This window comes from Micropterus salmoides, unplaced genomic scaffold (genome assembly GCF_014851395.1).
Source record: "Micropterus salmoides isolate LMB-PRFRI ecotype aquatic unplaced genomic scaffold, ASM1485139v1 Ms_hic_scaffold_15, whole genome shotgun sequence".
Taxonomy (NCBI): Eukaryota; Metazoa; Chordata; class Actinopteri; order Centrarchiformes; family Centrarchidae; genus Micropterus; species Micropterus salmoides.
Window position 1 is genome coordinate 30721143 of NW_024040596.1, and position 14700 is coordinate 30735842.

The window sequence follows — 14700 nt, forward strand, 5'->3', positions numbered from 1 at the left end:
GATTTTCTTTTTTCTAACCTGAAATTGTTTGTTCGTTCCTATAAATGTCAGAGCACAAATTCCTGAAGTGTCAATTTACATTACTGAATTTTAATAAGGTGTTGTTCAGATGATGTTGCAACAGTCTGTCTGTTTGTCTGAGGGTCATTTTACTGTTTGCTGTCTCTGGCAGATTTCCAGTCTGCTCAGTAACATCACATCACTGAGTCTTCCGAACTTTCTTATTATCCACGGCACAGCAGATGGTGAGTTTGGGTACAGGTACTGACAATAAAGCAGATACGTAGATACATTATAGGGTTTATTGACAGGCTAAATGTTAAAATCTCCAGTATTGGTCTTGAGTCTGGTCTGCAGAGTTATTTTTTGACAGTTACTGTTTGAAGTAAAAATGTTCTCATACTTGACCCCTGGTCCTGTCTCCACTACATCACTCGTCCATACAAAACTGTGGAAGTGCATGGACTGAGTAACTGTTGTGTCAGGCTTTGATGAATTTTCATTTGAATTATCTGTTCTTTTCCAGCTACTGTTCATTTCCAGCATTCCGCTGAGCTGGTTAAGCTGCTGTCTGCGTCAAATGCTAACTACACTCTCCAGGTGACTGCTGCCATTGACAATTCATTCCATTTAACTAAAAAGGGGAGACCTTGCTGATGTGTTTATGGGCTAAACAAGCAACCTTCTTTGTCTGATGGTTTAAAAAGTAACAAGGTGAAAAAATCCTGACTGGGGCCTGAAAGCACTTTTGATCAGTTCCATCCCAAATGTGTGCATGTCAGGAAGCACAAAGAAAGCCTGGTCAGGTTTGTGATCTTGTTTTCTTGCTGTTGGATCAGATATTTCCTGATTTTGTACAGAAATAGTTCAATTATATTTAGGCAAAGTGATTTTTTTAGCTGCAGACAACACTTAACATTTGAGAAGTGTGTACAAGTTTTTGATTTTCAAAGTAAGGTATGATAATAGTGTGTTTTTATGGTATTGGAAACATTTCAAATGATATCACGCAAAAAAGGATTGTGCTGGTGAGATCGAAAAATAAAACTAAATAGGCTTCTAAAATCATCTCACAGAGGGGGGAAAGATTCCATGCTGGAAACCATGTTTTTGCTGACCTCCTTTGGTTGAAGTAGTCACCTTCCTGCTTTGCTATAGTTGCACACTGCCGGCGTGTTTACAGGTGCAACAGAGCACACTAGTGACCACACTTAACTGTTAGGCTGAAAGGCACTTGAAACTTTCAACTGGTATTTTTCTCTCACAGGAGTAGAAAGAGACTGTTTTCAAATGCCTAAAAAACAATTTCGATTGCATGTCCAAGTCCTCTGGCTGCCGTGTGAGTTATGTATCTTGTTTGTCAGAACTAAAAGCAAAAGTAGTGTGTATTGTTATAGAGACACAAAACATCTAAGGAGAGTAAAGTGGGTCAGTAAAGCATGTGATACAGGAAACCATGGTCATTACCCAGCACATGCTTGCAGCCACCATAGCAAAACAGTGAATAGTTGTTTTTACACTTTGTTCTTTTTATACAGATTAATAAACAATCAAAATATAATGTGTTAATTAGTGAGTGTAACCTTTGGACAGAGCTAGGCTGGATGTTTCCAGTCATTGTGCTAAGCTAAACTAATTAGCTGCTGGCTCCAACAGTTCATCTCATTTATCTCTTGGCAAGGAAGTGAAGAAGCATATTTCCTAAAAAGTCCACCTGTTCCTTTAAGTTGGAATTATATTTAGTACTTGTGACGCTGGGGCCTCTAATTGTGCATGTTTTGTCTGACATTGAGGTTTTTTTTTTTATTTACACACAAGAAAACAAAGGTTACACTAAAACAGGCCAAAATACAAAATGAAACCTGTGCATCATCAGAGAATTCTTGGAGTTAGACTGAGCTCCTCTGCAGACCTCATTCCATTCCTCTTTTGTTATATCATAAAATAAAGTGATATTTTTTTGTTTTTGTTGAGCGAGTTCTCTTGCATTTATCCCAGAAGGAGTCATAGAAGCCATAACTGCCCCTCTCAACTGGACAGATCTCCACCAACGTATATATTTGGGGGAGATATCTGAGTTAATACCTGCATATGACTATGACATTATCATTATAAAGTTCAGCTCCTTTATCAATCCTACTCCAATGTTAAAAAAACATGATATTTAGAAAGTAAGCATGTTTTAAATAATTAAAAACAGAAGGTTAAATAAATAACACTTTGTTTTCTGTTCCCTGCTGCTTAGATTTTCCCAGATGAAGGACACAATATTGCCTCTGCCAAGAGCCAACACTACATGCTAAACTCAGTGCTCACCTTCTTCAGGCGCTGCTTTGAGGTGGAGCAGGCATCTAAAGAAGATGACTAGCTCGTGGAACCTCCTGCTGTGAGACGGTTTTGTGAAGAATGAAGAGTGTAGCAAGTGCTGTCATGAGCTAACAAAGAGAAGCTGTGTTTTCCTGAAGGGCTGCTATCTGTAGAAGCACTCCGAGAGCATTAGTGAGAATCTACATACCCACAGCATGTCAGATAGGTAGCATTACATTTACTAGAGAACTGAAAAGATTGAAGGTTGTATTGCTACTGTATTCTAATGCTTAAGTTTATAAAGGCTATGGATTGTTTGTAATGTTTGTAATCACACTGAGTACAAATGTCAGGGAATTAAAGATACTTGTATTTTTCCTTTTTAGATTATACATTTTGCTGACTGCTACTGTGAATATTTCTATTTACTGCAAACAAAACACTTTAACTGAATACCAAAATTTGAGAGATCATATCACAAAACATTTTTGCTGGTGCCTTTACCTCATTATAGTAGTCACTATTTTCCAAACTTAGAGCCAACACAGTGTTGATAGACTTACTGCAATGTCCGATTAGATAATGAAGATTAAACTTTGTAGGCACTGGATTGCCTGACGGAGTATCTGCTTCCTCAGATGATTGATTGATTCTTCTTCAGCTATAAGACTAAAAATCACTTGCCATGTGGCGGTTTTAATCACATTCAGGTAACCATTATGTGAAACGTTGGCCCCATTCAGACTGGATTTATGTCTCTGGGGTAGATGGGTTGATTTTAACTTCAGTCAGTGATTTAAATCTGTCGTGGAATTAGCTATTAGCAGTTCCTGTTCCTGAGGCCTACTCATGGAATTACAGACACTCAGTGAATTACTTTGAAACCGTAGAAAACTGAAAACTGTAATGATTCTCAGGAAAGTTCTGAAGTATCTTTTTACTATGATCCCTGAGGGGATTCATGGCCGTTTATCCGTGATGGACAGAGTTATGAGATTTTTGAATAAAATTTATTTCCCGCAGTATATTTGCCTCCCCTCCAACTCTCCCATGCTCTCCTGGGGACGCTGTTGGACCTTTAGGGCATTTATGTAGAACAGAGCATTGTGTTCTTTTTTCTTGTTCTTTTATTTTCTGTTGTATTTTTTTAATTAGGAACTCTCTAGCTGTAACAATATTGCATTATCTAATTTGGGGTACTTTCTGGATTTAATGAAAATTCATCACACTACAGAATATTAGATTAATAGCAATCAGAATTTTTTTTTTCCAGAGCAATATGATGATACATTTAGTCTTTTATCGAGACTTTAAAGAAACTATGTTGAAGGAATACTGATTGGTATCATGTGGTACCTTTTCTGATTACATAAGAAACAATAACACTTATTCTTTTGAATATTTATGTAAAAATTGATTCTTCACTATCACATGTAGCATTTAACATCCCAAAAAGTGTTTCAAATGGGAGAAAGAAGAGCAAGTCAAATAATAATAGCGGTCTATTCTGTACAGTGTGCTTTGTCTATAATCAGACTCCTGTAAAACTGTATGTTCCCCATATCCCTCCTTGAATACGATGTAGCAAACCAGATTATTCTCTGACCTTGATCCTGTGCTGCTTGCACTTCTGCACTACACCTGATTCCTTCATATATACTGTAGTTATTATGTTGACAGTAGGCGTTTGTCTACCAGTTAAAATGTATATGCTGAAATAAATTGTTAAAAAGACATCATTGCATCATTGTTTGCTGTTGGCCTTAGAGGATGAACCAAAAAAATGAGAATTTGTTTAGAGCCATATCTGATACAACATATTATTACTAAAAGGCTGATGGTGCACCAGTGACATACAATGTTTAGAGCTAGCAGCAGTGATAGACTACCTTGCAGTTGCTTTCAAGCTAAAGCCAATTTCTGCTGAAAACAAGACTTAGGAAAGATGTTCACAGTCACTGCACCCATCTGTTGTTTGCAAAAAGTAGTTCCAGCCCCCCAACATCATAACAGATCATATTACATCTATCTGTCAGTACAGTTTTAACAAAGCTAAGCCAGCTGCTTCCAGCCTTTATTTGTTCCCAACAACTTGGAACTCAAAAATGTCTGACCTACTACTAGAAAAAGTTCAATGGAACGCCACTCAAAGTTGTGATCTTGAGGCACATCCATTATCCTGAAGAAGCAGTTGTCTGGCATCACCCAACAATGGCAAACCCATGGAAGTCACACTTACTCACTCATCGTCAACCGCTTATCCTGTATACAGGGGCGCGGGGGGCTCGAGCCAATCCCAGCTGTCGTTGGATGAAAGTAGGGGTTCACCCTGGACAGGTCGCCAGTCCATCGGTACTGTAAGCAATCTCTGAAGGTCATCTTCTCTGCACAAAAGTTATTCAGAAAAACGTTAAAAATGCCAACAATGTAAAAACATTAGGAAATGTACATTTACTGACTTTGCAGATTACAAATGTTTAGATAACAATTGTTTACTTTGCTCGTTTTCATTAAAACGGCTATATTTTTACTCCAAGAGCACTGCCGAGAGTTCAGCTGAGCATAGACTTGGCAAAGAAACATCAGTCTGTCACAGTCAGCCATGTTTTTTTATTTACATTTGTCGGCAGCATAAGCTAAGCTAAGCACATCCTGACTCCATCTCTCTACTTAACACACACACACTAGATTGATATCAATGTTCTGATCTCACTTACAGAAAGAAAGCAAATGAGTATATTTCCCCAAATGTTGAACTACCATATTCTGCATTGAAGTGTGACAGTGTATCTATCCTGCCGGGAACTGAGTACAAATGGGGAAGTCTCTCACTCAGCTGTTTTTTTAAATTCAATTACACAACATCATGTCCCATGACCGCTTGGCTCCTTCTTTATGTATTTACTATAAGAAAGTTGTTCTCCCATGAATGGTCCTATCCAAAGTTTACATAATGACTACAAAGTTAACATTTGTTTGACATTTTAGCTGCCAGACAAAGAAAATATGAACATATATTAAACAAAAGATCAGTTCTGGCTTAGTGGAAATAACAACATTAGCTTACAGAATCTGATCAGTTAATGACTAGTTTAACATCTGGCACAACAGTTGAAAAAATGGCCTTTTGGTTAACACCAGCACATTTAGTGTTGATGAATGTGCATTGTCCTTGTAAAAATCACTGAACCACCCACAGTCAGCCACATGGCTGGCTGTAAAGTTCAGTACCAAACTTCAAGATGAGAAAACACCAGCTGAGACAAACAATGTCACCATACTAAATGGAAATTTGAGTCTAGACTAACTCATTCTGCTGATGAAGACCATGTGATTTGATTGGAAGTTTCAGAGCTGCTTACTAAATTGACATTGTGGTGAGATTGTTTCCTCAAACTTCAATATGTCAGGAAACTATTCACGTCAGACATACTGACAACCAGGCAGACAGTGATGACTGCTGACGAGCAGATTGCCTTCTTGCTAGTGCTTGGACCATGGCGTGCAAATTTGCAAACATTTCTTATGGCATTCACACATAACTGAGCACCGCTGTGGCTTGATGAAGACAAACACATCCACACAGGTGTGAGTTATTCTGCCTGATTCAACCCTCTTCTCCGGTTCAGACTGAGCAGAGAGAAGAGCCAGTGAACTAAGCATTATATGTACCCACCCATAAAGAAGAGGTCTAATCAGCCAAAATAACTGATAGTAAACTTGCACATGTACAAGGCCTATACACTCAGCGAAAGAGTCAATTTCAGTCACTCTTACTGTGCATTCAAATAAAGTTGCCAACCAGACAATCACACTTTTACACACAGTGTAATGATTTTACCTGTCGGTAGTTACTGTGTTTGTTGTTTTTCCACTGCATCAGGGACCTGTACCACCAAGCAGTGGCCTGTACTACGAAGCAAGGTAACTGGCTTATCCGGTAACTTCAGGAGTAACTTCGTGACATGACAGATTGACTATTTTATGTGTCCAAAAAAAAAAAAAAGCCAGGGTAGGGGTTAATAAACTGAGAGAAAAAAATCCCAGATGAAAGTGTCAAATTTGCAAGAACAAAAATTGGAAATTCCCTGAAATTAAGGTCACAAATTCTAAATCACTTTCTTCTGAATACTCCCAATCCACGGCAAAGTCTCTAAGGTGTATGATAAAATAGTGATTGTGGGCTAAACTCACCGCTAAATCCGATTGTGAAGTCTAAAGTCTCATAAATGTGTGGCTATAATGTCAGAGAATATTCAAGTTTTTTACTCGTAAAATACATGCAATAAGAACACTGGGAAGATAATTAGGCTACAAATTAACTCAATGCGATGCCAACAAGCCTCTCTGGCTTTGTCGGCCGCTGTTAGAGTCTTTAAACTCCTCCTCCATATACGGAGATGCGCCGTTGTGAAAAATTCTGCCTGCCCCTTTTATGCGAACACGCACCAACTCCAATTAAGTAAACACGGGGTTAACATGGACTCAACTGATCGCCATGGTAACTTCCAGAGCAGGTTATGTTCCAGATAAGAGATCAACTCTATGAATTATAGGCTGCTTTTATGTTTGCTGCGGTGATATGCAGAAACTCTTGTAGGCAATAACAATATCATCCTACAGAGACAGGTTTTTACAGTAGGCTAATCTTCTTGCTGCTTTGAAAAATGCAGATACACAGCCGAGCTGAAAGAATAAGGCTGATATTTTCATACAGTTCATAAGAACACATCAAATCAACGCATTATCATAGACTACGCCTGTTCATTTAGGCATTCACACTGCATGCTACTTAGACTAATCCTATGTCGTATTTCTGTAGTGTTACAGTTTGCTCGTTTGTAAAATATGACACTGATGCCAGTGGACTTGTCATGTCTGTGATTGGTCATCTGCTGCTAACTCCACCTCTTTATGTGAACGCGCTCACGGCTGGATTGGGAAGCCCTGGGTCGAGTTACTGACCGCGATTGTTAGAGTTAGTTAAGCCAGATAAAAGATATCCCGGGTATGTTGAACTCGCTTCATGGTACAGGCCCCTGGAGAACTGAACTTGAGCCCAAGTATTGTAAGTATTTAATTTGGAATTTGGAAAAGTATTGTCCAGTTATTCCTGCTAGTCTACTGATACTTTAACTATTTAGGACAGTTTCTTGGCACGATGTAGTGACTTCCTGGCGTCTCCACTGGTAAATTTAAGTCCCATTTTGTCTAGACTGGATCTTTAAGAGCAGATTTAAGTCCAAGCTTGGCCAACATGGCTCCTATTCTGACTCTCTTTCCTCTACTCTGAGCGATCACCACACCCACAATGGCGCCTGGTCCGGTTGTGTGGGCCGGGTGGATCCTGGTCCGCTGCGCTTTAATCCAAAAATCCGGTCTTCAGTTTCCAATGACTGTATTTATGTCAGAAGTAAAGTGTAAGCGAGGTTTGAAGGAGCTACCGGCTGCTGCTTCCACAAGCGCTATCGCTTGTCATATCAAGCTGTGGCTGTAGCTGCTAGCTTATTGTACTGACTTGAGTTTGGTATCAATCTATCTTCTCATCTAATTTCTGCATGAGAGCAAATAAGCACATATCCCAAATGTTGAACTATTCATCTCCGACTTAACAATCAAATGGTAAAAATAACATCTATATATTTCACCTGCACATTTGCATTAGACTGCTCCTGGCTATTTAATGTCCTCAGCACACTTTTCTTGATCTTTATGATAATATTGTATACTCTCGCCTCACTGTGTCATGCAATATGTGCCTGGTTTGTTTCTTGCTGGCCTAGAGTGCTCCACCTGGGGCGGCTGTGGCTCAGGAGTTAGAGCAAGTTGACTGTTAATCGGAAAATCGGTGGTTCATCCCCTGGTCCCCAAGGCTGCATGTCAAAGTATCCTTGGGCAAGATACAGAACTATGAATTGTCTCTGGCGGCTGTTCTGTGTGAAAGTTAGTTCTTTTTGAGCACTAGGGCTCAGTGTATGCATGGTGAATGCAGATGTAGTGGTCAAAAAGGAGCTGTACTAATACAGAGCATTTTACATTCTTATATACACTGTGTTACATTTCTTTGCATAGTCAAAAGCGGAATACACTGACAACATGCATGTCACTATAGGTTATGGATGAGTGTACATAAGACGAATAAAACTTTGAACTTCATGAAAGCCTAGACAATACCACTGTTCAAGCCTTTTCTCTCAAAGCACAATTTTAATGGAATAAAAATATAAACATGTGTGGGTAAGAGGCTGCTTAAAGTGTGTATATATCAGCAAAACCTTGTATTTCATAGTTTTTTATTTATTTATAATCATCACTAGAGGACAATCACAATAACCCCAAAACCTCAACCCTGCCCTTTCCCTTTTAAAACAGCAAAAAGAACAAGAACAAGCATTACAAAATCCATTCTAAGAAGAAAATCAATAGCTGAAAGGAAAAAAGAAAAGAAACAAAAGTAAAGTACAAGACATCAAGGTCAAATCAATCCATCCCCATAGACTAAACTATCTATGAGATCAGACATCTCAAAAATATATTTATGTACACACTCTGCTGTATTGTACTGTACAAAATGTGGCAACACTTGACACATTCCCTGTAGACATGCAAACACCTTACAGACACTGTAAAATTGTCCATCTTAGTACATCCATTTTCATTAATATCTACTGCAGTTAATTCTTTTCTTGAAACAAGAGAACATCCAAGAGTATGGAAAATGTGTCTTGACTTCAACAAAGTTTTTAAATCAGGTGGAGATAGACAGAAAAAAATCATCTCACACCATTTTAGAGATTTTATCACTTGTTTTAAGAAAACTAAGAGTTTAAGAAAACAAGGTTAAATTACATATAAGATGGCGAACTTTTGCAGCGTGGCCTGAAACTGAAATTACTTTATGGCCAATATCCATTATCGTTACATATAATTCTAACTTATTCTGACCATACAGCTGACATGGTGCTGTAACTGTTTTAGATACTAAACTGACTGCAATGCTGTGTCTCGAGGACCTGAGTTGACATAGGTTAACATGACACTGCTAATGGATGACTACCACTGCCAGCGAGTAATATTACAGTATGTTTAACCTCATAAGGCATTGTACATGTCTACACAAGACCCCTGTACAATAAAGTGTGACCTATAAAGACTGTTTTCATTTAGCGTGGGCAATGGCGAGGGCTTCAGCAGGAAATAGCACTTATTCAGGATTGACTCGTTTGTGGTGAAGTTGCGTGACTAAACATTTTTCGCAGATGGCTGGACCATTTCCTTGTGCAACAATACAACAACCAAAGGAGAAGTGAGATCAAAAGTGTACATCTGTGTTCTTTTCTCCCCAAGGGCTACCACAAAGGAGACTAACATGGCAAAATGAGGGAAAAAAGAACCATGCACTTGAAAAGTGTGGATGACTACAGTCCAGAGAGCCTGCAAAAGACGGAGGCAGTCTTCCGCGCACATTGCCAAGAAACAGAGCGTCCCAAAACTGAAATGACTTTATGCTAGAGGGCAGTTCCCATCTCAAGTCCCGGCAATGCAAGTATCATTGTAATGTCCTTCCATTATCTTCAACACATTTATACACCAGCATACACAATCACACACTGGAGTGCTCACACACACACAAACACATGCACACACACACACACATACACACACACACACACACACACACACACACACACACACACACACACACACACACTTTAAGAGCATTAGCAGCTCTAACCCAGTGTCCATGTCTGGCTAAACACTGTCCAAATGCGAAAGGCCTTGACGGATTGTAGCTGAATTCTTCAAGCTCTGCCAAAGGTCTGACCCTCAAGGCCTCCCGCCTACTCCTCCTCCTCGTCTTCCTCATCAGGCAGCGGTAGTAACTCCTCCTTCAGACACTCCCTGTAGAAGCTGGTCAGTGTGGCATAGAGGTGCTGGCGACTCTGCTGAGATAGGAAATGGCTCTCATCTGGGTAGATCTGATGGGTAAAAAGTAGGTTAATTAGTGGACGGAGGTTTGTGGACGCACGTTTTGTGGTCAGTTTAGTTCATTTCAGGGAACAGGAAGGAGAAGAGATGTATTGCACCAGATTTAGCAACAAGCTAATTTCCACCTGAAGTCTCTGGGCAGGTAGACACAAATGCTAATGGATCAATACAAATAGTTCAAAATATAATAAAAACTCAGTTCCATCATCGATCCAAACATATATACAGATTTCAATCATTACACCTATTCAATATACAGTTTATAAATACTCTTTCCGACTAAGCTCCTCTCCCCCACCGAGAATTTCCAGTAAGGTCTGGCCTAAATTTAGATAATCAAGTTCAAACTGTTAAATGACTGCTGTAGATGATGGTAAGCGCCAGGGTGTAATTTGTGTGTGTGTGTGGGGGGTTCTCCCTTTCTGGTTTATATATCCCTACCTCTGCTGAATAATTTTTATTCAAAAACTTATTTTATTTTTATTGTTTTATTACAAAATGTATCCCCCGCTCAGAGTGATCAATGCTACTTCACTTGTGATGCAACTGATCACAAAACCCACGGTTCGGATAAATTTATTTTAAAATGCGCTACTTTGGCTCTGATGTAGCTGCCTCTCTCTGTCTGTAATCACCACTCTTTCGTCTTGCTCAATGTCCCTCTGATTGGTTACAAATCGCGATAAATTGTCTATCTACAGTCACGAGACACTGAGCTGCGTGTCGAAGGGAAGGCTGCAGTAAACATCACAATCTTATAATCTGTTTCTATTCGATTTTAATGAAGATAAAAAAACATTCCCCCTCTGTTTTTTACACAAATCGCACCCTTGTAATGCCTATTCCCAGATCTTGCAAACTCTACATCAGTGTTTCTCTACACTCTATAATTACTCAAGCACACTTAATTGAACCTTCACTAAGCCACGCCCCTTTAGTTACGTTGTTAAGTCCGACAAACTGTCAGACCTGTCAGACTCAGCATGGCGCTGCCACTGTCTATTACTCTTCTCCCTGGAGAAATATTGTAAAATTTTCAGAAAAACAAAAAAGCAATCTCAGAAAGGAGACACAAATGTTTGCTTAGTGCATTTGAAGGTTGTATGGAGGCTGTCAAACTGACGTGAAACAAATAAAGACAGAAGCTAAAGCCTACTGATCACAGTGTAAAAGTGAACCACCTGACGTTTGAGACAAAGAACAATGATCTTAAAGATGTTTTTTGGCTTTTCCCCTCTCCTTTATCGAGTTATATATCTTTTTTGTGCATGTAACAGGTTTGCAAAGTGAAAAAGCCCAAAGTCCAGCCCAAAGGGAGTTCCCATCTCCCACAGAAAACTCTGCTCTGAGCTGCTTAAAAAAACAGCTTTCCCTTTCATCCCTGTGACGACACAGCTAAATGCGCCTCATATAACGCTCGCCAAGTGGCTACTCCGACACGCCCTCAAAAACACCGGTGGAAAAACAGTGAGCTGCAGCACACAGCTCTCCTCTCCCTTCCAAACACTAGCTGCCCTCCAGGCAGTCAGTGGACATAAAGAAGAAGCACTAGGTTTATATAACGTTACATTCAGTAGTAAGTTAGCTAGCTCAAGCTTACACATTACAACATTACATTAGAAACAATCCACAGCCGACATTTTTCTGGATTTGTTTTAGGTTTTGGAAAGGGAATAAATCATACTTCTAGAAAACAATGAGTCAATGGAACGCAGCCATAGAAGTGTCTGACCTCAGTTAGAGCGAGTCCTATTCTGGGATGTGATTGGCCCGCTGCTTAGCGAAGGGGCAATTGACTTTCCTGTTACTGTCTGTGGAGATTATGCTAGTCATTGTCCTGATCTATAGGGAAATATCAACCCATCTGACCCCCCAACAGCAGTGCTTGCACATAGTATTTGGCAGGTCTGGCTTTGATCTCACACAGGTTTTGGGCTGATTCAGTACATATTGACACGTTTGGGCAATTCTAAATGTATTTTGTACATTGTTTTGCTGTGGCATCAGACAAAAAAATCACTCCTTTTACAAACACAGTATAAAGAATTTGCCTTGGTGTTGTTGTCTCTGCAAAAAACACACCTGCATTGAGTAGTTTGCTCCAACTTTCACAAGGTTCTTGACGAGCTCAGCAGTATGCTGAAAGTGGATGTTGGCTGGGAATAAAAAAATGAAACATGTCAGCAAGATTCAGCCTGAATCCTAACTGGGACAAAGAAGAGACAATCAGATTCTGGCAGGATGGAAATACCTCAACATATTCGACATGCATGGTTCACCAGCGAATGTTTTCCTCTGGAAATCTCAGCATCAATTTAGATAAAGCACTCTTCCTTTTATCTTTTGATTAAAAACCATTTGCCTCATTACCTTCCAGGATTGCATGCTTTTTTGTGCTCAGTTGTGACACACCACAGATACAGTATTTTCACTCTATCATAATTTATTTTCTCTTACCATCTGCTGTGCCATGCACCAGCATCAGTGTCTGCTCCCTAAGTGCTTGAACGTTCTGCAGCACACTGGAAAACTGTGAAATAGAGGGGAGATAATAGGTTGATAGATATGCTAACTGGCATTGAGAAAAGCAATAAAAAGGTATCAAGTTTGATCAAATGAAAGACATTGTGGTAAATGACATTATATCCTGATTACATGCACATGCAGACACAGTCACTCAATCCAATTAGAAATGTTCAAGTGATAAAGTATCTCCATTTCACACTATTGTCTATGTTTGGAATGTCACAGTTTGTAGAAATTGTGAGGGAAAAGATGTCAAATCAAGTCTGCAGACAGGAATGCAAAGCTGCACTGCGCTGAAAGCAGTGAATAACTTGTGGGACAGATTTGTTGTTTGGCTTGTTTACAATGTGCTTGCAAAAAAACAGTTTTGTCTCCCCGCACTGCTTCTTTTCTATCGCTGTGGAGAACACCTCTGATAGCTCTACGTCTTGTCTGCGCGGGAGGCCTGAGAGAGCCAGGCAGCCCTTTTGCAGCAGCTCATAAAAAAACCTCCGGCATGTGATCTGACACACCGGTGCACACAGTTACCAAAGAAAGATGAATAAATCCTACGGAGCATGAAAAAACACAAGAAAAGGCAAAGCATCGCTGCTTCTCACTTTGATAGGAGCATTCAGTAACTGTGGGAGCTTAACTGTAGGTGTGTCAGTGATGTTACGGCAAGCCGCTTTCAAAGATCAACGGCAAACAAGTGAGGGGAGGTAGTAAACACGCACCTGATATCTGCTGTCATCCCGTAATGGCATGCCAAGGTATCTCTCAGAGAACGCTGATGCTGTGCAAATGAGAAGTGATAAATTCTTAACAGAACTGCCAGTAGACAGTGCTTCAACTGCAGCTAAGTACCTAAACAAAATGGAGTTCCTGTCATCTGGAGGAGGAAATAACACCTTGTGTAGGTGAAAGGGTCCTCTGTGTCATCTTAAAACTGTAAAGGATGCTCTTCACTCTGGTCTATAGATATGGTGCTGCTAAATACTTCACCTCACTTCTGTCAGAGGTAAACAGGCAGAGACTAAAGCGCAAAGCGAGATTCTATATTTAATTACACTCTCATCACACAAACATGGCATCAGGTTTTACTCTGGAATATTTTACTTATACTTGACTTGCCTGAAAATTGTTGTTGTTATAAGATCTAAGTGTAAATTCAACCTGATGCAGGATTTATGGAGGAAGTTTTACTCACCATAGAGTTTCCAGTCTGTCACTGGTGACATTGCACATGCACATTTGAAGAGGCTGTCAGTAGACTTGAGCATCATTAATGTTATATACGCTCCATAACCCTGAGCAGACAAACATTCATGCAACTTCAGTGGTTACATCCTTAAACTGTAAAGCTATAAAAAAAATACTATTTCAATATCAAATTCAGTCATTTTGCTAGAAAAATAACAAAATAGCATCTTGAATTTGAAAGCATGTATGTTAAAAATATTCTTGAAACACTTCTGTTGATTCACAGACTTGGAATTTGCTCAGCAGCAGTAGCAACATGGATTATGCACAAGGCAAAAACAGACTGGGGATTGAATACATTTTACATGTACCTATAGAGGAGATAATGGGCTCACCTTTCCAAACACTGCTATCCGTGTCCGATCAATATATGGAAATTTCATAATGTATCTGGAAAAGAAAACAAACCGTATGAGCCGTGCTTTCAAACACATTCTTAACATCTGAACCTCAGCTTCAAAATAGCAGAATGTTATAGGGTAGATATAATCAATTCTTAAACCAGGTAGAATTGGTAACATTTCTGGTTTTACGTTTACTTATGTATTGATTTTATTATTATGGAGAATCAGTGGATAACTGCTTGTGTGCAAATCACCTGGTTGAATATATTTATAATTATATAATAAAACAATT

The 14700-nt window shown here is 39.4% G+C and overlaps 1 protein-coding gene and 1 pseudogene across 1 annotated transcript in view; one reads left to right on the top strand and one right to left on the bottom strand.

The window, feature by feature from the left end:
• The window catches only part of LOC119903454, a 147688-nt pseudogene extending 143655 nt beyond the window's left edge, over nucleotides 1-4033 (top strand).
• A 4558-nt stretch (nucleotides 4034-8591) lies between these two features.
• LOC119903455 (inactive dipeptidyl peptidase 10-like) overlaps nucleotides 8592-14700 on the bottom strand; it is a 293040-nt gene continuing 286931 nt past the window's right edge. The window contains exon 26 of the mRNA XM_038719633.1: nucleotides 8592-10286. Coding sequence (XP_038575561.1) covers nucleotides 10149-10286 — 138 coding nt within the window. The 3' untranslated portion in view covers nucleotides 8592-10148. The remainder of the gene's footprint in view (nucleotides 10287-14700) is intronic.